The following is a 26061-nucleotide window of genomic DNA, read 5'->3' as shown; positions in this document are numbered from 1 at the left end:
TCATACATAACATCGCTGTTAGCATTCAAACCTTATGGAGGATGAATAAAGTGAGAATAATGTAGCTTATAAAACTGTATATTATATATGCACAGTTATTAAACTTTTTGTTAGCAAAAATTATCAATAAATATGCATTTTGGTTAGCAATCAATTCTGTGTAGTGCAAGCACACATTAACAGAAAATTAATTGAACATTGAGTGATGTAATCACATTTGTGTCTTCAAAACTGCAAGTCATTCTTAGAAATATAAACTCAAATAGACATGCTCATATGGTGATATATCTATGCAGTTCAGAAAGTCAGTCAGCTCACCCCATACCAACAGATTTTATATGAGACTGTGATTATCAGTGAAAAGGAATGAGATAGCTAGCATGCTAATATACATATAAAATGTTTGTGATCAGGTGGGGGGTACTCTACAGATCCTTCTTAGCCAAATCATCACCTACAAAACAAAGCAATATTATACATTCCACTTATCTACTTTTCTTGATACTAAAATATACTGTCTCGCGGGTGTCCAGAGCTACAAGTACTCTACATGAGACAGTCATATGATGACTATGTTAAGTACTCTATATGAGACAATCATATGATGACTATATTAAGTACTCTATGTGAAACAATCATATGATGACTATGTTAAGTACTCTATATGAGACAATCATATGATGACTATGTTAAGTACTCTATATGAGACAATCATATGATGGCTATGTTAAGTACTCTATATGAGACAATCATATGATGACTATGTTAAGTACTCTATATGAGACAATCATATGATGACTATGTTAAGTACTCTACATGAGACAATCATATGATGACTATGTTAAGTACTCTATATGAGACAATCATATGATGACTATGTTAAGTACTCTATATGAGACAATCATATGATGTCTGTAGCAAGTCTAAGCAATCTGTTTCAAGGATTTCCACTACTCTGACCTTTCCAATGGCCACACAGCAAATTCTATTGACACATGACAGTAAAAGCAACAGAAAGTTGGTGCTGCTACATAATTAGATCATAGTAACCCACACAATTTGGGTTAAGTGTTGTTGATTCTGATACATGCACATAAATGAGTCTGCAGAGATATAATGTGTATCATTTCATTCTCATTGCATTTGTTGAGATGTCCACGCTGCTAGGTATATATGACTATGATGATGTCCACTCTGCTAGGTGTATATGACTATGATGTTCACATGAAAATGTCAACAGATAAGCATTTATATAGACAAAACCTATCCGCCAAAGTTGAAAAGAAGCATCACCTGACATCGTGCAAACCCAAAAGTAAATTTTGGCCGAGTTACAAAAGGGTCTGGTACAAACTCACAACAAAATCTAGGAAGAGCATGCAACTATCCTATAAAACAACCAACAACCGGACAGCCTGTTTCTGAAAGCTGGTAGAGTCGAGTGACATCAACGCTAGACATAACCAAACTGGTCTCTGATAGTAGTGCATGCTCTTATATCAGCTTCACCCTCTCTTGGACAATTCCTGGGTACTTTAAAATCCTCGGATTTTCTCTCTTGATTCTTTAAGAATATTTGCTTTTACGAGTGAAATCGGTTGCGACTCCTATCAAATTATCTTGAAATTAGCTGATTAGGAAACCAGTGAAACAAGTCAGCTGTAACCACATAAACATGGTAGTCATAGAGGCTCTGTTCATGGGTAGCAGCTACAATGGACTTGGGAAGTTAGTTCTTCTTGTTGAAAGGACAAGTTGGGCTGACAACATAGTCTAGGATTTCACGGTATGAAATAGCTCAGTACCTCTCAATAAGCAGAAGATAGCCCAGCGTTAGTATACCTAAAATGCAACAAACCTAAGGCTAAATAGAGGAGAACGGACTGCATGTGTAAGTACTGAACCAGCTGTAGTTGCTGTTATACCATCCTACTGGATTAAATGTAGTTGCTGGTATACCATCCTACTGGACTAACTGTAGCTGCTGTTATACCACCCTACTAGACCAACTGTAGCTGCTGTTATACCATCCTACTGGACCAACTGTAGTTGCTATTATACCATCCTACTGGACTAAATGTAGTTGTTGTTATACCATCCTACTGGACCAACTGTAGTTGCTGTTATACCATCCTACCAGACTAAATGTAGTTGCTGTTATACCATCCTACTGGACTAAATGTAGTTGCTGTTATACCATCCTACTGGACTAACTGCAGTTGCTGTTATACCATCCTACTGGACCAACTGTAGTTGCTGTTATACCATCCTACTGGACTAAATGTAGTGGCTGTTATACCATCCTACTGGACTAAATGTCGTTGCTGTTATACCATCCTACTGGACCAACTGTAGTTGCTGTTATACCATCCTACTGGACCAACTGTAGCTGCTGTTATACCATCCTACCAGACTAAATGTAGTTGCTGTTATACCATCCTACTGGACTAAATGTAGTTGCTGTTATACCATCCTACTGGACCAGCTGTAGTTGCTGTTATACCATCCTACTGGACTAACTGTAGCTGCTGTTATACCATCCTACTGGACTAACTGCAGCTGCTGTTATACCATCCTACTGGACCAACTGTAGCTGCTGTTATACCATCCTACTGGACTAAATGTAGTTGCTGTTATACCATCCTACTGGACTAAATGTAGTTGCTGTTATACCATCCTACTGGACCAACTGTAGTTGCTGTTATACCATCCTACTGGACCAACTGTAGCTGCTGTTATACCATCCTACTGGACCAGCTGTAGTTGCTGTTATACCATCCTACTGGACTAACTGTAGCTGCTGTTATACCATCCTACTGGACCAACTGTAGTTGCTGTTATACCATCCTACTGGACCAGCTGTAGTTGCTGTTATACCATCCTACTGGACTAACTGTAGCTGCTGTTATACCATCCTACTGGACCAACTGTAGTTGCTGTTATACCATCCTACTGGACTAAATGTAGTTGCTGTTATACCATCCTACTGGACCAACTGTAGTTGCTGTTATACCATCCTACCAGACTAAATGTAGTTGCTGTTATGCCATCCTACTGGACTAAATGTAGTTGCTGTTATACCATCCTACTGGACTAACTGCAGTTGCTGTTATACCATCCTACTGGACCAACTGTAGTTGCTGTTATACCATCCTACCAGACTAAATGTAGTTGCTGTTATGCCATCCTACTGGACTAAATGTAGTTGCTGTTATACCATCCTACTGGACTAACTGCAGTTGCTGTTATACCATCCAACTGGATCAACTGTAGTTGCTGTTATACCATCCTACTGGACTAAATGTAGTCTATAATAATAAATGAAGAAGGTAATTATCCAATCCAAAAATTGATTTTACAATGACCCTTGGAAGCAGCCATACCCTTGGCCAACCATGTCAAGATATGCTAGTTTAGTTTGACATGCATTTGGTAGAGGAAGAGATAGACAGCATCTTCTCAAGCAGAAACAGCTGCAATGCATGACCAAGAAAAACGCAGAGAATTTGGTGGGCAGACTGATGAGGTGTGAAGGAGTAAGGGGAACAACTCCAATACCAGTGAGAATAAAATATGTGAGGTGACAAAACTGAAACTCACCTTCTCATTCACTATTGCTCATCTTCAAAAACAAGCCTACAAGAAGGAAGGACAACTCTTACATGAGGTGAGTAAAAAGCACCGCAACCAAGTCTCCAATTTCAACTGGCTGAATGGCCTTGACAAGCAAAACAAGAAACAAATACTAAAACTATAAATGCGGAGAAAAGCATCTTCTAACTTTGACAAAACCTAGACTTTGCACAACAGATTTAGCTGATTTATGTAGTTATGTTTGAGTGAATTATAGATAAGTTGTTGTGGCTATAAGCATCGCAACATACTTGCTAACAGTGAATTAATCTAATTTATTATCGAAGAGGACTGACAGTGCACTAAAATACGTTGGGGAAGATGATTTATCATCTTTTATCATTGTTGGACATCGAAACGGCTGGAGAAAAAAGAAAACAATTGGTTCAGTTAACATTATATCATTTTCTCATACTCTACGACGCATCCTTAACATTAAAATCCTTATACCATCAAATTCTAGTTATACTTCAACCACCCCTCAAAATAGGATCACCTAGTAGAAACTGAGTGATTAATAACACTAGCTAATAATCTATCATCGTCACATGGAAACAGAGAGATTAGTAACTTACAAATAAGGTAGCTGGTATCATGAAGTAGGGATGTTATGTCAACTTAAAGAAGTCATTGCGCCAAATATAATTTGATTTTAACAGAAAGTATTGATTTTTTCTATCAGTTGATATGTTGTTTGTTGTTTTAGGCGATCTCATTGTCAAGATATTTGAAGATTAAAATCGACAAAAGTTGATCGCGGTAAAAACGCTCAGAAAAAAATATGTGCCCAGACATGCCCAAAATGATGTATATAGTGAAATAATCTGTCTCTATCTCTCGTATTCACATCGGCTATTGCGATAAAAGTCTAGTCCTACGCGGCTCTATTGGCATATATTTTATTTTATATTTGCTCATGATTGCTAGGATAAAATTTTAAATCTAGCAACAGATACATTATTATGTCTAAAACGCTTCAAATAAAGAAAATTAAAAATTTGTCATATTAGTTTCCTCTAAATGCTGTGTAAACATTTGAGTACCGACTACGATTCTGTCAGTCTACGGTAATTAGGTCGTCGAGTTAACTTATTTCAGCGTGGCCTTTGTATCAGCAAAGTACTCAGTTGCTACACACACCGGAAACTAGTTACTAGATCAAATAAGCAAGCCACATCTTTAAAAAGAATATGTTCAAATATATGGCGAAACCAACTGCATCCCTAAAAGGTCATGTATAATCAACGTTATCTAGTCATTATTAGTATCAGCTGGTAGAAAAAAAATTCACTGGTCACATTTGATTAGTTGATTCATGTACTAAATAAATGGTTTTATGAGTTGACCGGAATAGCGAACGCATAACGTTAATTTCTTTGAAATCAATCAACCCACCGATTCTGACAAAGGGTTAATAAAGCCATTCTTGCACCTGGTTGGCGGACTCACCTGTTTTCCCTTAGTAACGTGGAGCATAACATTTTTTGAGGTCTTATTATTTGGTTTGTTGGAATTGAGTCAAGCTATGCTGCAAAAGTACCTGTCAATACAGCTCTGATTGCACTTCATAAATCCATCTATCAGACAAGATTTCCAAACAGGTGGCAACGGGACTATGATGTATTCAATATGTTCTGCAAATCATGTTTTGCATTATCTTCAACAATATTATTTTATTATATAATTTTTACCAGCCAAAAAGTTTTCATCTCGTCATGACGTTTTTGTTAAAAACATCCATCCAAGTCGTGGCCACTCACATAGTTTCAGCTCATATAATAGGACAAATTAATCTACTGCAGCAAACTCAAACAAAACATAGTTTATGCAGCAAACATTCATGTCTCTCTTTCCCATTTATGGCAGTTTCCAGACTAACACAGCTGCTCCGCTGGTGGCACCACATAAACGTCCTGTAATCAATAAAACAAATGTAGTAAATATATGTCATTCACAGATATGACATTCTAGCGCGTATCTACTCTAGCTTTCAAATTGGTAGTTGGATAGATTGCGAGTGTAATTTTAACAACGAATTAATGTTTAACAAAAGCATAAGTACGCCAAGCCAACAATTCGAAGCTTTGTTTCGGGAGTTAAAGATGAGCATTGATCAATCGATTTTTCTCACTTTCTACATGTGAGAAGTGAACATATATTCTAATCATAAATCTAATTTACTAGCTAAAACTGCCCAAGAAAATTTGAAGCAAATATTATAGCTACCTTAGGACACTTTTATTTCGCTAGTATTTAGTTTCGTGAGTAGTACACAGAGTAAAATTTCGCTGCAACTTAATTTCGCGGCTCTGATGAGTGCGAAAATATAGTGATGTGAAAATAAATGCAGTGGAAAAAACAGATTACATTCCTCAGGTCCAGTTTGCTAATAAGAAAAAAATTCAATTTGGGACTAGTTCGTATTTGTAAACCGCAGGTTGAAATGTGTGGATGAGATCGATAATTCAATTTGATCACTTGCTGCCATTTGTTTCTTGGACTATCAATGACGTCTAGGTCCCTCCCGCCGTGACTTTCACACTCGAATTCCAAGAAGAAGAAAATAGATAGGTAACAACCAACTTCACAACCAAAACTGTATAACCCTTTCGCAGCCATAACGCATTTATGCGTTTGCTAGGGGCCACTGCCATTAACGCATTTTTGGACTTTCTCAGCAATTGCGTGGTAATCTGATTTTATTATTCGTTGACCACATAATCCACGGTCTTTAAGAGTTTTATGAAATTGACTGTGTTGTCCGAAGATTTCTCTATAAAATCAGCCTAAAACAAGGAAGCAATTTCAAACTTTTGTTTGAGAATTTCTAATCTAAAAACGAACATTTTTCTGTGAGTTGATTAACTACCGCGCGTGAGTCATAAAACAGGTAATTAGTTGTTAATGACATTATAGCCAATGAATATTTAGATTTTCGTGATTATACAGATAATTAAAGTAGCAGCACTGTCTTTAATGTGTCTGTTCACAACCAAAACTGTATAATGTGGTTGGACCTGGTGAGGGTTGATATTTATTTTGGTTGGTAATAAAATTCATCACTTCAATAATTATTCTTCAATTTTATGACTTCACCTACCAGACTTTCATCCTCATCAGTTACAAATTCGGTGACTAAACTGATATTATCTTAATTTGCTTTGCCCTGCTGCTCAGTCGGTGTATTAGCTATAATGAGTTTACCAGAAATTTCCCATTGAGCCTAACCACAGACGAAAATTGCCTGCATTTCTGATATGAAGATTTTGTTGTGGATATCAATGAACAAAGCTATTTAATTTTGTGGTTTCGCTCGTTTGTTATGATAGTTTAGTTTCGCTCATGAAATTTTCGTGAGAGGATGACACCGCGAAAATGCGAAAGTTAGATGGCGCGAATACATAAGTGTCCTAAGGTAGATGAAACGATAAAAAAGTTATGAGACGATAATTGGTGATAGCAAAAAAGTTATCATTTTATTAATTAGTAAATGTATTCATGAGTACTAAAATTATTATATTAGTTAGTATATGTAATACTTTTTCATCAATCTAAGCCATTATATTGCTAGATGCTATAGATTAATTGGGGATCCATCAATTTAACTTAACAATCAACATCGCTTATTTTGTAGCAAGAACTCACTCAGCATCCGAATCACGCGCACGTGCACAGAAAGTTACATTATAGTCTCAAACAGGGAAGTATAGTCTGAATGTAAACACAAAAGTATATATATAGGAGACTCAAAGTTGAAGATAAATTTACCTCCATTCTCCTATCTTCCTCTGCAGCATAACGCTGTTGACGCCTGTCAGCTCTAACCGTAAGCTGTCTGCCCAAAACTTTAACCACCTGATTCTCAAAAAATTCTGAGTCACCTTCGCAGGAGCTGGAAGCATTGGTACAATTCTGTTGTTTGTCAATAAAACGTGTCGATGCAGTAATTCAGTAATATAAAGATGTCAATTAATTCAGTAAAAAGCGATGTTGATGCGCGATCTAGTAATTGAGCAAAATCCCTAATTTCGAGATCCCAGACAACGCGTTTTACAGGTGATAACATTTATTATGACCTATATAAAAATTTCGTGCTGATGATTGGCTAAAGAAAAGATCGTATATTTATCGCTTGTGAACTCTTTTCACATGTATCGCTATTATACACGTCATGAATAAAGCACACACTCGAATCTGAGTGTTTCAAAAAGTAATCTCATTCAAACGCTTATATCTCTGGACAGGGTTGGTCTACAAAGACAAAAATGACATCAAATTGTAGCTGATGTTTTAGCCTTTTATTGGCCTTAATTTCATCTGATCGACTTTTTTGGCGCAATCACATCTTTAAATCAAGAAATATGCCAGAAAGTAGGAATTACTCGAAAGAAACCAGCTCAGCAGAAACGGAGAAGGTAGATAAGAAATGACTAGATGATGACACACCTTTTGTAAGGCCGAAGTAGACAGCGATGCCGATGAGCACAAAAGTAGGTATAAGAAACGCCAGCCATTTGCATGTTTTTGTAAGTATTTTTGGCAAATCCTGCGTGAGTTTCATTTTCCGAATTTTATCAGGAGTGTGTGGGGCATATCGCATGCTCCTACAATAAAAAACTTGATTATAAAAGATATTATCATCAGCGGTGTTTGGGATGCATCACATAATCAGCAGACCTACAATTTATGAATAACACCAAATCTAAATTGACTACAGACGGTTCCCAACCTACGAACGAGTTACGTTCCGAACGATTGTTTGTAAGGTGAATTTGTTCGTAAGTTGCTTCAGTGTTATATTTTGTCTATAAAAGGCCTATATAAGTATATTGAAGGTTTATATAAGTATGTTTAAGGCTTGTATAAGTAACCTGTATTGGTTTGTACTGAAAAAAATTTAATAAAATGGAGATAATACTTTGGTGGACGCCGGGCCATGACACTGCATTTCTTATTTATTGTATGTCTTGTCCTTTTTATTATATTGTTGTTTTAATCGTTATGCTACCACTTATCGTTGTTGTCTTATTTTTTGTATGTGTTGTCCGTTTATTATATCGTTGTTTCACTCGTTATGCTATTGTTATATCTGACATACCGTCATAACACTATCACTTATCGCCACTTATATTGTTGTCATACCAATGCGCTAGCGGTACTATTTATTCACCTTGTTAGCCGGTGTTCTTACCGTTTGTCGTTAGCCGGAACGGTTGATATTATTGTATATAAAGGAGTGCGCTCATTTAGTTGAGCAGAGCAGATAGCCGTACGCTCCTCGGCTAGTGAAATGTCCTTCGCTAATTAAAAGCTGAATGAAACTACACGCACTCTCTTCTCTTTATTTATTAGTCTAGATCGTGCCAAGTAAAGGCCGGCAAATCCCTTTACAATACGTACAGTAAAAATAAAGTTCTTTGCGCACTGGAGATACGTTCACGCACCTATGCACTGCAATGAACTGAGCAGAGAAAGGTGGATGCTGGGTGGTGCTTCTGAGTAGTGCCTACGCGCAGACCTGTTTGTATGTACCGTTGTTCGTAACTCGAATGTTCGTAAGTAGGAAACCGTCTGTACTAAAAAGGCAGATATACTATGAGTAAAGGTAGATATACTATGAGTAAAGGTATATATACTATGAGTAAAGGTATATATACTATGAGTAAAGGTATATATACTATGAGTAAAGGTATATATACTATAAGTAAAGGTATATGTACCATGAGTAAAGGTATGTAAACTAAGAGTAAAGGTATGTAAACTACGAGTAAAGGTAGATATACTATGAGAAAAAGGTATATCAACTATTAGTAAAGGTATATAGACTGCTAGTATACGCTGATAGTATATGCTCTAAGGATAACTCTATAGTATATGCTCTAGAGATACTAGACTACAGTAATAACTAGACTTGTTTTTAGGTATTTATTTATGTTGCCATTTTGGGGTTCAGATTATAAACCTAACGAATCCTAAGTAATATATTTACAACAAGCGATGCATATTAACTAATTAATAAACTAATAACCATTAACTAATAAACTATTATATCGCAATGACTAGGCACGCAATCTGTTATAAACTATGATCAGATACTACAGATTTAAACACTAATCACTTACTGTTAACTAATATACTCATACAAACATGAGTGGTAGAATATCACTGTTAACTAACATACTCATACAAACATGAGTGGTAGAATATTACTATTAACTAATATACTCATACAGACTTGAGTGGTAGAATATCACTGTTAACTAATATATTCATACAAACATGAGTGGTAGAATATTTACTGTTAACTAATAGACTCATACAAACATGAGTGGTAGAATACTACTGTTAACTAATATACTCATACAAACATGAGTGGTAGAATATTACTGTTAACTAACATACTCATACAGACATAAATGGTAGAATATCACTGTTAACTAATATACTCATACAAACATGACTGGTAGAATATCACTGTTAACTAATATACTTATACAGACATGAATGGTAGAATATCACTGTTAACTAATAGACTCATACAAACATGAGTGGTAAAATATTTACTGTTAACTAATAGACTCATACAAACATGAGTGGTAGAATATCACTGTTAACTAATAGACTCATACAAACATGAGTGGTAGAATATCACTGTTAACTAACATACTCATACAAACATGAGTGGTAGAATATTACTGTTAACTAATATACTCATACAAACATGAGTGGTAGAATATCACCGTTAACTAATAGACTCATACAAACATGAGTGGTAGAATATCACTGTTAACTAATATACTCATACAGACATGAGTGGTAGAATATCACTGTTAACTAATAGACTCATACAAACATGAGTGGTAGAATATTACTGTTAACTAATGTACCGTTATAAACGTCAACACTTACTTGAATAGGAATTCCCAGCCTTGAGACTTCTGTAGAACAGATTTCTTATGAGAAAAATTAGCAAAGCCCTCAACACCACCATAGCAGCCTGTTCCACTAGGACCAACACCTCCAAATGGTAGACCTCTTTCTGCATAAGCAAGAATTGCTATCAGGTTTTGGACAAAAATGTTTAAACTTAGTAAAACAAAACGAAATAAGTGTGAGTCAAGCGGTAGCTAGAGTCTTAAGATTGTGTGGCACCCACTTGCATAGGGAAACCCGGCGAATAAGGTTTGCCAATTATAATTGCCTAAACGACTAGAAACGAGTGTCAACAGTGAAGGCAAAGACTTATGGATGAGCAGAGAAAGTGTCATGCATTTGACTAAGTCAGTCAGCTAGTACAGTGCGCCCTCAAGATACGATTTTGATCTGTTCCTTGTTGACATTGTATAGTGAAAAATTGTATGTAAGGGTATAGAAACCATAGTAATTATATAATGCAAACATCCCCTGGTAAAAATTGTCAAAACTTTATATAGGCGCTGTACATATTACAAGTTAGTAACAAAATAGTATGTTAACCTTAGTAACTATAGTTTACTATAATAATTTCATTGTATTTAGTGAATTTATTGGTTATGATCTGCATTAAAATGTAATGTTGCAATGTACTGTGTAGTACGTACCGTAGAGAGTTATTACTTTTAAGACAGAAGTACATAGACGTACATATAACATAAACTTTTAATTCACTTTAAATAAGTTTAGCTTACTAAACACAAACTTAAAACTAAGTTTCAGTATGTATTTTTATCTATTTTACAGAATTTTAACTTTTAATCACTAAAATTTTATCACCTATAAATTTTCGGCTTCGTTTTCAATATAATTTTAGCTGGTCTCATCCAAACCCCTTTTTTAACCTAAATTGACAAGAAAGCCCGAATGATTAGATGCTGTTTTCGTAATGAAGTGGGCTTTTGTTAGCAGGTTAAGAGAAGGTGTCTGACTACTGAATCCTTCTTTTTCAAGGGATCGCAACTCTAATCCTGCTATCGGTTTTAAAGAGAAATTATTACCCTTTTACACACAAGAATTGCTGAACTGGAGAAAATTGGGCATCGTGTCTCTTTCAGGTGTTGTGAAAACATTTTCGGCGAACAGCATTGCGGCGTATTTTTTATTTTGACGTACGTAATAAGCACACCCACTGCCAAATTTGAACTCCAGCGAAAATTTCGTCGAAATCATATGGTGAAATGGATTCGTATGGTGAGGTGAAAAAATTATCATGTTCCAGTTCGTATAGTAAAAAATTATATATCAGGGTAATCGTATCCCGAGGGTGCACTGTATAAGCAGTGGTCATTTGTGACCCACTATCGTCATGACAAGAAAAGCTGGACCCTTAGTATCAAACGCAAAAATAATTATTACTCAGAACATGCTGACCATATTCTTCATTTCAAACGGTTTGGCTATCCGGTGTTTGAATCATATTAACAAATACTTCACACTTGCGCTCTTAACTTTTAAAATCATAGATTCAAGAATGGCAGATGAGCATAAACAGATGAAATATTTGAAGGTATATCTTCTCCGTATCAACAAATGGAGGGAGAAAATGATAGACAATGAACACACAAAATACAATACAAACGAGAAAGGGAAGAAAACTAATAGAACCCCAAGGAATACGCACCGACCCTGAAGATCATGGCATCATTTGCAGAGAGACCACCAGATGATGTCCGCTGCACAAACTCATCAATAATTCTCTGTTTCTTCGTGAATACATTCAGATGCAGAGGTTTATCTCTGAAATAGATCAGTCACAGATTGAACATAATGAACCTAAGCAACTACAAATGGGTACATCTGGCCCAATGAATGGAGCACTTTTTGTGAAAGAATACTTCTACTCCAGCAATTGTTGGTGTAATAAAAATGACCAACTTAATCAAGCATGCACGCTGGCCGCTAGTAATTTATATCCTAATTCAAAAGGCCATGCATGAGCTTGTTCTAAGAAAACTGCCACTGCCCAACCTTTTGTTGATGAACTCGATGGCCTCCGTATGGTTCTTGACACGCAGCACAGGAAGTATTGGTCCAAATATTTCTTCCTGCATCAGCCGGTCATTAGGAGTTATGCCTGTCAGAATGGTTGGAGCAATAAATTTGCTTCCTTTGTCGCTTTCACCTCCTAGTCTCACTTGCCGATTCGGGCTAGCCTCCATAAGGCCTATGAGCCGATCAAACTGCCTTTCACTGACAATCCTGCCATAACTGTCACTGAGAGCGGGATTTAATGAGAACTGTTCATTCACAGTTGCAATCATCTGGTCAATGAAGGTCTCCTACATAACATAGGTAGAAATCAGAACCAAGAACTCTGTATGGAGTACCGGCACTATCATGCCACACATACTACGAGCTACACAGCTGACCAGTGACATCTGACTAGTGTCACTAGTCAGGTGTCACTAGTCAGGTGTCACTAGTCAGGTGTCACTAGTCAGGTGTCACTAGTCAGGTGTCGCTAGTCACGTGTCACTAGTCCATGTGTCACTAGTCACGTGTCACAAGTTACATGTCACTAGTCACGTGTCACTAGCCACGTGTCACTAGCCATGTTTCACTAGCCCCGTGTCACCAGTCACAAGCCACTAAGCATGTTGCAGAGCAGACAATGTTATTTTAAGAAGAGGTAATTTCTCTGTAAACATATATCATACTCGGCATGGGCAGTAGAACAAGTTAACGGAAAATGTGAATCATTGGCAGTATAGATACATAGATGCTATCCATGGATTACTAGGTCACCCTGTCAATGTCATATTTCAAAACCTTCACAGCAAACAACTGTCAGTATAGCAACTACGGCTGTTGCCAATTACAATATTGCATATACACTGGCGCCTCACTGTACTACAAAACATAGCTTCCCTATTAAAGGGAATCATTAAGAGTTATGCAATTGAAAAAACAAGGTAGCTCTTACATACATAAATGCTTTTTTTATAATATTCTGGTGAAGTTAACAAATTTAAAGCAGCCCCAATACCTTTAAAAACATCAAATAATCAGATGCTCCCACAATCTTGAATCCTAGCAAATATTTAGTTTTTGTGAATAAGTATTTGGTAAAAGAATGCAGACGAGGACCAACTCGTCTAACAATAAACATTTATGCTATGACCAACGCATAATCACTATATCACTTTCTGTTATGTCAGGAGTTTTTAGAACTTTGTTCAAGAGAACCGATGAACAAGAACTATGAGAGCATTGTTATCAAACTCAAGGTTTCAAGCAGGCATTGCTAAGAAGGTAAGGGCTGTCTCCTGCTGATGCTTGTCATCGTAAGCAATGTTAGGTCATTACTGTGACACTGTCATAGTTCAGAAGTCACCAAAATTGACTACTCAAATTTTAGCTTTGTCAAATGTAGATAAACATTACAGCGACAGTACATGCAGAATCTAAACATTTTATCAGCGCCAAACATAAGGAAACCATTTCTTTTTACAAATGTTGGCTATATATGTCTATATAAAGATTTGTGTTGGAAGCCGGAGAAATGCTTCATCAGCAGACTTTGAATGCACCATCGAGCGATGAGCAGAATATAGAAGAAAAAGGTAAACATGGTTTTAACAATAAATATATAAAGTATTTGCTGTATAAAACTGTACTGTACAACTCTTGGGTCAGACTTCCTTTAAAGTAAACAATGAAGAAAAGGAGTGACAATTCCTCATAATTGCAGAAAAAATATCAACTGCTATGGATGGAACATGCATGGCACCAATAGTAGATAGGTATGACGTCTATAGAGATGAGATCTGTCACACCTCTATAGTATCAGTATATAGTATCACACTTTTATAGTGAGGTGTGGCACCTCTCTATAGGTACACCTATAGAGAGGTGCCACACCTTTCTTCACACATCTGGACGTGTGTGTAGAGAAGCGTCAACCTACAATCTCTATAGGTTTAGAGCAGTGTAGAAATATGTGTAACATGCTACACCTATAATAGCAATGTGTGTAGAGATGTATGACATCTATAGAGATGTGTGTAGAGAGGTATGACATCTATAGCTATGTGTGTAGAGAGGTATGACATCTATAGCTATGTGTGTAGAGATGTATGACATCTATAGAGATGTGTGTAGAGATGTATGACACCTATAGCTATGTGTGTAGAGATGTATGACACCTATAGAGATGTGTGTAGAGAGGTATGACACCTATAGCTGTGTGTAGAGAGGTATGACACCTATAGCTATGTGTGTAGAGATGTATGACACCTATAGCTATGTGTAGAGAGGTATGACACCTATAGAGATGTGTGTAGAGAGGTATGACATCTATAGCTATGTGTGTAGAGATGTATGACATCTATAGAGATGTGTGTAGAGAGGTATGACACCTATAGCTATGTGTAGAGAGGTATGACACCTATAGAGATGTGTGTAGAGAGGTATGACATCTATAGCTATGTGTGTAGAGAGGTATGACATCTATAGAGATGTGTGTAGAGAGGTATGACATCTATAGCTATGTGTGTAGAGAGGTATGACATCTATAGCTATGTGTGTAGAGAGGTATGACATCTATAGCTATGTGTGTAGAGAGGTATGACATCTATAGCTATGTGTGTAGAGAGGTATGACATCTATAGAGATGTGTGTAGAAAGGTAAGACACCTATAGCTATGTGTGTAGAGATGTATGACATCTATAGAGATGTGTGTAGAGAGGTATGACACCTATAGCTATGTGTGTAGAGATGCATGACATCTATAGACATGTGTGTAGAGAGGTATGACACCTATAGCTATGTGTGTAGAGATGTATGACATCTATAGAGATGTGTGTAGAGAGGTATGACACCTATAGCTATGTGTGTAGAGATGTATGACATCTATAGAGATGTGTGTAGAGAGGTATGACACCTATAGCTATGTGTGTAGAGATGTATGACATCTATAGAGATGTGTGTAGAGAGGTATGACACCTATAGCTATGTGTGTAGAGATGTATGACATCTATAGAGATGTGTGTAGAGATGTATGACATCTATAGAGATGTGTGTAGAGAGGTATGACATCTATAGGGATGGTTGTAGGGGGGTATGACAAATCTTGTTATGAATAAGGTAATAATATAAGAAAGAAACAACAACAGCAATCGCGCATTCACACTGCAATTATAAAAGACTTTAGCATGAGTACTATCAGTTAAAGCACATCAATTATATCAGTACTTCAGAGTCTTGGCTTTCGAATGAGCCTATATTCAATACACAACGAATAATAGAACAATGAAAAACAGGGTGTCAAAAGTATGTCCTGCAATAAAAAACACTTGGTTGTGGTTCCCACAATGTGATGTCATAATTAGCATTTAGCCTTAGGTCGTCGATCCGTTTCGCAAACCCACAAAGCGCTAATAATAAACTAGGATTCTAGATAATCAACAATGCCCGGGATCGTGCTAACCCCCGACCACTATAAACTAGTGCTGGGCACGAGTACTTCTTGGCCAACTAGTTTGGACTCCGTCCCCTTCTTTTCGGGTTTTTCGAGTATCGGGTAGATAGTAGTGCTTGGCACGAGTACTTCTTGGCCAACGGGTTTTTCAGGTACCTATCGAGTTTGTTGACACGGGTTTTATGTTTAAAATTTCCAAACATCAGACATATTTTAAAATTTACAATGCAATTATAATTCTATTCAATTTATTTATTGTTTTTTACTATTTTCTGACGACTGATATTCGTGCTTGCAGCCTTAACCCTTTGAAAACCCCCAACTGTTAGTTTTCAGGCATGGCATAAGGTGTGTCAGAATCTCTATCAACCGGAATTCCGGCATTCATATGGCTTTGTTTACAAAAGCCGTTTCTAAGTAACAGCCTAAATCAATCAAATTAATTTTTGCACAAGATATTAGACCAGAAATTTTACTCCCATTTGTAACAGTTTTCAAATATCTTTACCTACTTCCTTTGTTTTAATATCAAACTTTATTTAAACGATATCGAGAAAAAATTGACACAACTCGTTTGTTGGTAAGTCATGAATGATTGCGATGCAAATAAAGAACTTCATAATATTAATTAAAACTTTCCAGTTTATTTTGAGTCATAAAATAATGATGAAAATGTGCTCAATGAATATGATGCTATTGTAAATGCTTTGACAAGTTTTTTAAATTCGTACAAACTTTTATAGTTTTAGCCCGAATAATAAAAAAGTACTATTTTTTGTGTGATGACATTTGCTGTGGGTTGCCTGACTTTTTTACTAGTAATTTACCAAATATCATTGTATTATGAGCACGTTCAGATATATAATAGAAGTTTGAAAACTTCGGATCGTTGGACAGATTGCCCAGGATTACTGACGTGAATTGACGAAAAAGGCCAGGGTTCAAAGGGTTAACAGGCGGGTTATTAAACAGTGTTTAGAGAGCAGGGCGCAACAAGACTGAGTTTTTGTCCACTCTACTCGACAGATCCGTGTGACAAAACCCGAACTCGCAAGTCAAAACCCGAACCTGAAGACCGCAATGATCAAAATCTCTATTACGCGATGTTTGAGAGAAGATAAACCCGCGAGTCCAACGAGTTTTATTACCCGTGCCCTGCACAAATACAAACACATGTTCTGGGTTAATAGATTTCGGGTGATTGTCAGAGTTAACTTTTTTCATCCTTTCGTTTATTTTAAACATTTATAGTAATTATTATCACATCATTTTATATGATGGCATTATAATACTAAATATGATTGCTTCAATAAATATACTGTCGTTGATAGAGGTAATGAAATCACATCGATTAAATTGTGACCTGCAGTGGCGTGGCCCTAGGACTATACGTAAATTGCACACTCGCGAGATCACACAATGTTTGAAATTAATTAGCCCCAGTCGTGCCCCTCAACATCACAATAAAAAGAAAGGGCTAGTGCATAATATAATCGGGAAAACATAGTATGGTGCTTGGAATCTGAGCTATTTATCATAGAAATAATCTGTACATGGAGAGCTAATGACACTGATTCCTCTGTCATTTTCATTGGTTCTCTGGAGTTGTCCTACCTTCGCCTGCCACTAGCGTAATTATCATAGTTGATAAATAAGCGGTAAGAGCACACAACACCAAATATGAAAATTGTGACGTCATAATTTGCGAGCCTATACCATTGAACATTTCTGAGGTAGAGATCGGGGGAAAAACTATAAACACCAACCAATGTCTGTCTCACCATGTCAAACAATGGCTCATTTAAAAGCCAAGATATTGAAGAACGTGAATAAGCTGAAACAGTACTGCTATAATTGATGTGCTTTAAAATGTAGAGACTGTAAGAGAGAGGCTTACTAACCTCCACCGACTCATCAACCAAAACATAGTCTACAGAGATGCAGGTTTGTCCAGCATTCATATACTTAGTCCAACAGATTCTATTACAGACGGCCTCCATATCACAGTCAGAGGCCACATAACTAGGGCTACAAACAGAGTCAATGAGTCACTAAAAAGTGTGAAATAATACCCCACATCTGGTTTATGTACCTATGTATTCACTTTCTAAGATGGGTCATTCAACCGATACTTTCTCATACAATATAAGTAGTGCTTCCTATATCTATCATAAAGACACATGACACAGAGAGCTAAGTTCGTTATAGGTGTGTTACACGCGTATGCTTCAGCCTAATGAACGCGTATAAACAAGAATTTAGACAAATTGAAGAGCAGGATTATCGACCATTGAGATCGGATGAACATAACGCAAACTAGTAAGAATGCATGACCTCAACTAAAAGCCAATGAGGAGAGACGACAAGAATAAGAGCTAAAGCATCAAAACCAAAGGGGAGCTAACCCACCTATTGAGATGCCTAACAGAAAATGAAAATGCATCTACCTTCACGCTACTTTCCTATTCCAATACATCATGAGATGGTCAATAATCTCTATGATGTACTCTATAATGTACTCTATGATGTACTCTATGATGTACTCTACGTAAGTGCTCTATGACGTACTCTACGACGTACTCTACGACGTACTCTATGAAGTACTCTATGAAGTACTCTATGACGTACTCTATGATGCGCTCTATGATGCGCTCTACGATGTGATCTATGATGCGATCTATAAATACTCTATGATGCGCTCTATGATGTACTCTATGATGCGCTCTATGATGCGCTCTATGATGCGCCCTATGATGCGCTCTATGATGCGCCCTATGATGCGCTCTATGATGCGCCCTATGATGCGCTCTATGATGCGCCCTATGATGCGCTCTTTGATGCGCTCTATGATGCGCTCCATTATGCGCTCTATGATGCACTCCATGATGCGCTCTATGATGCGCTCTTTGATGCGCTGTATAATGCACTCTCTGATGTGCTCTATGATGCACCCTATAATGCGCTCTATGATGCGCTCTATGATGCGCTCTACGATGTGATCTATGATGCGATCTATAAATACTCTATGATGCGCTCTATGATGTACTCTATGATGCGCTCTATGATGCGCTCTATGAAGCGCTCTATGATGTACTCTATGATGCGCTCTATGATGTGCATTGTATATGTAATACCCACCATTTACCACCAAGTTCTAGCGTGACAGGTGTGAGATGCTTGGCCGCTGCCTCATACACAATTCTTCCAACCATACCACTACCGGTATATACTATGTGATCCCAGCGTTCCTTAAGCAATGCGGTTGTCTCAGCCACTGCCCCCTCCACAACCTTCACACATTCCTGCATGAGTCAAGTAATGTCTTAATTATGGCATGAACACAAAGAATGAACACAATAATGACGAGCACTAGCGAGTGTCTGCCAGCACATTTTGTTTGACAGCATAGTATAGTATAGCGCGGTATGGCATACGTAGTAGGCGAAAGACTGTGTGCAGAACTTTACAGCTTGTTATACAGAAGGGCACTCACATTATCCATATACTTGGGCAGGAGCTCCGCCAAAACTTTGGAGGTGTGACTTGATATCTCGGAAGGCTTCAGCACAACACAGTTGCCTACAGCAAAGAGCAGTCTATCCTAGTAGTCTAGGAATACTATAAAGCCAGCTATTTCAAGTCGCTTCTCATACTTTTCATACTACGCTATTTTCATACCTGATAATGGTTAGCAGTGCAAAAGCAAGAATGTTAACTAAAATTAAATGATCCACCTCGATAGCCAATTTGCAATCACAGAAAACCAGTTCTCTTACCGGCTGCTATAATGCTGATCATAGAAGAAATGATTATCTGAACAGGATAATTCCAAGCACCAATGTCAAGAATAACTCCTAGAGGCTCATAGTGTATATAGGCCTTTCCTCCCAAATAATTTACCATGTCCAGTGACTTCTACAAACAGGGCAAAACAGGCCTCAAGGTCTCTCCAATGTGAGGGTATACTAAATAGTGCTGCAATAATCGTAGATGTAAATATCATCAGATGACAGGGTACACTGAGTAGTGCTGTAATAATTGTAGATGTAAATATCATCAGATGACAGAGTACACTAATTAGTGTTGCAATAATCATAGATTTTACTATCATCAGATGACAGGGTACACTAATTAGTGCTGTAATAATCATAAATATTACTATCATCAGATGACAGGGTGCACTAATTCGTGCTGCAATAATCGCAGATGTTACTATCATCAGATGACAGGGTGCACTAATTAGTGCTGTAATCATCATAGATGTTAATATCATCAGATGACAGGGTACACTAGTTAGTGCTGTAATCATCATAGATGTTAATATCATCAGATGACAGCATACACTAATTAGTGTTGCAATAATAGCAGATGTTACTATTATCAGGTGACAGGGTACACTAGTTAGTACTGTAATAATCATAGATATTACTATCATCAGATGATAGGGTACACAAATTAGTGCTGCAATAATCATAGATGTTATTATCATCAGATGACAGCATACACTAATTAGTGTTGCAATAATCATAGATGTTACTATTATCAGGTGACAGGGTACACTAATTATTGCTGTAATAACCTTAGATGTTAATATCATCAGATGATAGGGTACACTAGTTAGTGCTGTAATAATCATAGATATTACTATCATCAGATGATAGGGTACACTAATTAGTGCTGCAATAATCATAGATGTTACTATTATCAGGTGACAGCGTACACTATTAGTGCTGTAATAACCTTAGATGTTAATATCATCAGATGACAGGGTACACTAATTAGTGCTGCAATAATCATAGATGTTAATATCATCAGATGACAGAGTACACTAATTAGTGCTGTAATCATCATAGATATTAATATCATCAAATGACAGGGTACACTAATTAGCGTAGGACTTTAGTTACCCTTTTGTCTTTCATCAACTCAGAAAGGTTCCGGATAAACCACTCGGCCTCACTGATGCAGAACCCAATTTCAGCAACCATGGAGTCAAACTCATCCTGAATAAATCGGACAATTAAACCTCCGCAAAAGGCAGGTAGCCAATGAGCGTGCAGTCAAAATGTAAGTAGCCAATGAGCATGCGGTATTTGCATGCATGTCAATCATTAACTCTACTACAGTAGATGCTCCTGCAATGTTAATAACCTGTTCCAGGAACCTTTACTTCTTAGGGACTTGCATTATACGAACAGTAAAATTCTTGTAAATTGCCTAATTCGTTCTAAGATCTTCCCAAACTCACTTCTTTGGCCCTTCCAAAAGGAGAAAAACTAGACTTGCCCGTTTTAATTTAAAGACTGTACTGTAATTGTAGTATTAATGGCTTGCATCGACAATTTAACTCGGTTTATGGATGACGAATACAGTAATTTTACAATAGGTCAAGGGGAGCGAACACCTTCAATGTCAATTTACATCGCTTTTTTGCATCTTTTCTACTCAGCATTGTTTATTTTGCAAAAAAAATGTTACAAATATTTTATGTGCAAAATAACGTCCAAAATTCAGTTTTACTAGGTATATACGTATTAAGAGCGATGTGTCTGGTCATTCGTCTATCCGTCGCCAGAGTTCAAGGCTAGGATGAAAATAACTTTCGACCAGACTAAAACACTTTATATTAAGCTTGGTATAACAACCCTCCAACACATATTTCAGACTTATAGTGCGGCCACTTATTTTCTGCGCTTTATCGACACACATGACGATCTCTAACGGGAACTATTGTACATTAAATTATCAGGTTACTAGTATATATAATTGAGAGAGCCCTATATGTAAGTCATTTTTTCTCGCAAGTTCGGCAAGAGATATCCATATTTTTAGGGCTAACTATCAGATTCTCATTATTCAAATCGAGTTTAGGATTTGCATGCACTTGGCTCTTTACGTTATATAGAATTCTTTATGTTGTACGAAGCAAAAACTTCACATAAATTCTTTACGCTATCTGAAATTTATGTCATAGGAGGTACGTGTTATGGGTGGTATACGTTACTGGTGACAAACATAGGAGGTACACGTTATAGGAGGTATACGTTATAGGAGGCATCCGTTATAGAAGGTATACGTTATAGTTGGTATACGTTATAGGAGGCATCCGTTATAGAAGGTATACGTTATAGGAGGTATAGGTTATAGGAGGTATACATTTAAGGAGGTATATATTATAGGAGGTATACATTATAGGAGGTATACGTTATAGGAGGTATACATTATATGAGGTATACGTTATAGGAGGTATACGTTATAGGAGGTATACGTTATATGAGGTATACATTATATGAGGTATACGTTATAGGAGGTATAGGTTATAGGAGGTATACATTATAGGAAGAATAGGTTATAGGAGGTATACATTATAGGAGGTATATGTTATAGGAGGTATATGTTATAGGAGGTATACGTTATAGGAGGTATACGTTATAGGAGCAACTATTGTACTAAAGGCCCCTCTGCAAGCGCCATGAACCACATCATGCAACTTGCCATTAGTACATGCCAGAGCATATGCATTATTACAAGATTGTATGTAATACCATAAGCATGACCAGACACCATGTCAGATGCTCCAAAGCGCACACCCTTCCAATCTGTATGCAATATCTAATACATTCATCTTCCAATATGTATTCATGCCCGGTTCATAGCCAATCCATTTATCGTGCAGTATGTAATAATACATGTGCTTATCCTAAAAGATTGTATGTGATATGTCTTGCACTCTTGATACACAGTACTTTACTGAATAGCAGCTAGTCATCTAGGGCAAATAGTACTTCCAAAATGGCTACTCAATAACTGATGGTTAGTTATAACAGATAACAGTGACCATGGAAAATGAAAGGAAATTTGGCTACCCCATATGGATAACCTGACCCAATTACACCTTTTCATTGGTTAAATTTCCTTCCTGTGTCCATCATTGCAATCATCTGTAGATTATAATGTTTGATAGACATTTTCCAAAGGCAAACGTATATTTATTTGGCACTAAAAGATATAATGATTAACTGAGGTTTTTTCTGTAGACAGATATAATCACATCTTTACTGAACCAGCGATATTCATACAGCAAAGTGATAGAATTCTCCTTGAACAAGCTGAATGCACTATGAGAGCATTTAAGCAGCATAAAGTGAAATGGCGATGTCTAGCAGAGCCTACCATTCTGCTCCGCCGGTGACTCGTTGCTACGGTAGCTATGAGAAACGATTAAAAGAAATAAATTCAAATCTTTAATGGCGACCGGTTAAAATACCTACACTTAATGCTTCTGCTAGCACGCAAAAGAAAAATATGAGCCTAGATTTCCCCAAAATGCTATAAATATTATGTATATATAGCATTAACTTAATTAAACTCGTAGCACAGACAGAAATAAACGAACACCTTTATTTAAAAGTTAGAATGCTGAATGTTGTATATGTTGATTAAAATAGACTTTTTGTGAAAAAAACGTTTTTGTTAACCATTGCCGGGCATTCTACTAGTATTTATATATTTTGAAGTTGGGTTTTGTGCTGTAAAGGAGATTGCTATCTGGACTTCACCTTTCTCAGATCCTCATAGAGAGCTGTGCAGAGAGCATCCTTTTGTTCAGTGAGAAACTTCACGATTGCCCTCAGCTGTCCTTCTCTCCAACTTTTATCTCTTGTACGTCCCGTAGCAAACACCTCCTTCATTTTCTCTAGCATTGGTCCATAGTTGAAGTTGGCCATTTCTAATGAGCTATGAAAAGTTTAGGAACTTATCGAATACTTTTGAGAAAACATTTTCAAAGTAGCTTTAGGTTATGTACTGCAGTCTAAAAAGTACGCCGGACCTCAACTGTGCATAAAAATAAATACAACTGACACGATGAGAATGAACAGACAAGACAGACGAGTTTCCCGACACCTCCCCAACCAACTGTCAGACAGTCTCAAAAGAATCAAACATTTAAATTGATTACTTAGTATGCAATTTGCAACTCAACAAAATGAATTTGATGCACAAAACTAGTTCTTCGCAGAACTTATAATATTGTCAACTGAAGACTCTCAAAAGGTTTTATAGTTAAAAACATCTCCCACAGTTACGCTAATCCATGACAGATCTTGGAAATAGCAGTCTTAATTATCTTTAGCTCATCTGATTAAATGTTGCAAAATACCTCTCTACACCTAATCTGTGTTACTGGAACTACCTAATTTGACATATTTTTAGCACTTGAAAAAAAGCCATACAAAAACATTCCATCCGTATGCATTACCCCACACATTCTTAGGTTACCGATAGACTAAATTGGCAACATTCATTTCACTTATTCATTTCATATGTGCAATTTACATATGTAGTAATTGCTATCTTCGTAAAAAAAATTTAAATCTTTTCTTAGCATTCTTCAGCTTATTTCACATTTCAGTTAACATCTTTAAATTTTACCTCAGCAGGATATGAAAAGAGAGGCAAGAGTCCTTTACTCTGACTGAATAATGTTGCCAGTGCTTTCCCAGAAGGAGACAGTTCCAACTATTACACACTAACTACACCCTGACTACTTTCACAGCTGCAGGAGTTGTTTGCCAGCTGTGGGAGATTGCATAAACCGATGTTGCAGGAACCATTTGTGCCTAAGTAGTCTACCACCAACTAAGAAATGTATGTTTCATCCGCAGCTTGCTGAGTGGTGAGAGTGCAAGGCAACTCGACCCACTAAATTGTAAAAGACTTTAACGATAAACCAAGCACAATTCACACTTATCATCGCAGACTACCACATTATTAAACGGCAAAAGGTTTAAAGCGACGCAAAGTAAGCTTGAACAGGAAGTCTAGCATGAGCAAGTATGAAATAACTACACTTCTGCTCTGCTAGCCGTTCTGTCAGCAGCATTCATAAAATGGCATATTTTGTTTTTAGAGCTAAGAGTAATAGGAGAGTAACTATAAAAATTCTCTAGTAGTGTATGAACAGTGTACATAAAATGGTACAATATTCTAGAACTAAGACCAAATAAGTTGTGATTTGAATATTTAACATAAATCCCATTAGTAAAGATTTGAGTTAATTTTAATTTGATTAGATTTGGAAAACTGCAAGAATGATTTGGGAGTTGATTTAAAAAAAAATTAAGTGATTGAGGATATGCATTTGACGAATAAAAAGAGCAGGCTTCTGTGTACAATTTAAGGAGTCAAAAAAAATCATAAAAGTTAGTCCAGCAGCTTTACTTCATTACTGTGATATTGCTGGCTAATTTGTAATCTTATTTAATATCTTATTTGTATTTATAGTTTCATTTCTAATTTATAATCATGTAGTCCAATTGTAATAGTAGTGGTAGTCTAACAACATAGGTAGTTCAATTGAATAAAAAGAACAGATGACCTGATGTGATCTATTCTGCTTAAACAGATGCTTTGCTTCTTTGATGTTTCTGTACTCGATAGTTGGTCAAACGTCTTACAACCATCGTTAAGCCACTTAGAATTTGAATCGTGCACATCAGGTGAGTGATTTCATTTGATAGAAGTTATGATCATTCATATGTGATTTGATTTTAGTCAATTAGGTTTTAACCCAGCTTGATTTTTAACTAAAACCGTGGCTTTGGCACGGCTCTGCAGTATTCTAAAACATGATCTCAGCACTGCTACATCTAATGAGCTCATAAGCTCTAATGTTTAACGTAATCCTATTGCCGGTTTTCATTATCTATTAATCTCCTTATTTCAATTACAATATCTAACAGCAACTAATTCAGTCAGTGAGTAAAAAAACTCGAGGCAACAACATGGTAAAACAACTGTATAAATTTCGAACAACATTGACATACTAATATGCTAATTATATCATGGTCAAAGAACTCTTTTCTTTCAAACGTTTTGCTAACTGGCTCACATCAATTAAAAAAATATGTGCGAGCTCAGCTAAAAAATGGAGACTAGTCATGCCTTCAAAATTGTTAACAAGTTTAAACTAAAGTGATTCGGAAGCTATGCTCGTCGTACCCTTAGTAGACTTTGTACTATTACCGACTGG

At 36.7% G+C, this 26061-nt stretch overlaps 1 protein-coding gene across 2 annotated transcripts; it reads right to left on the bottom strand.

Annotated features, from left to right (window-relative positions):
* Nucleotides 1–62: 62 nt before the first annotated feature.
* Nucleotides 63–26061, bottom strand: LOC137399232 (aldehyde dehydrogenase, dimeric NADP-preferring-like). 2 transcript variants are annotated; one of them, XM_068085247.1, is made up of 13 exons: nucleotides 26031–26061; nucleotides 23588–23765; nucleotides 20936–21031; nucleotides 19805–19943; nucleotides 19522–19607; nucleotides 19167–19330; nucleotides 17930–18056; nucleotides 12577–12887; nucleotides 12230–12345; nucleotides 10543–10672; nucleotides 8080–8237; nucleotides 3601–3636; nucleotides 63–454 (listed from the first exon to the last, which is right to left on the bottom strand). In XM_068085247.1, exons 2-12 carry the CDS (start codon nucleotides 23753–23755, stop codon nucleotides 3605–3607), a joined length of 1527 nt encoding a protein of 508 aa, XP_067941348.1. In that variant the 5' UTR covers nucleotides 23756–23765; nucleotides 26031–26061; the 3' UTR covers nucleotides 63–454; nucleotides 3601–3604. The 2 variants fall into 2 exon arrangements, with proteins under 2 accessions (XP_067941348.1, XP_067941349.1); XM_068085248.1 differs by lacking the exon at nucleotides 3601–3636.

The sequence above is a fragment of the Watersipora subatra genome, chromosome 7, assembly GCF_963576615.1.
Source record: "Watersipora subatra chromosome 7, tzWatSuba1.1, whole genome shotgun sequence".
In the NCBI taxonomy this organism is placed as follows: domain Eukaryota; kingdom Metazoa; phylum Bryozoa; class Gymnolaemata; order Cheilostomatida; family Watersiporidae; genus Watersipora; species Watersipora subatra.
This window is presented reverse-complemented; position numbering and strand designations above follow the sequence as displayed.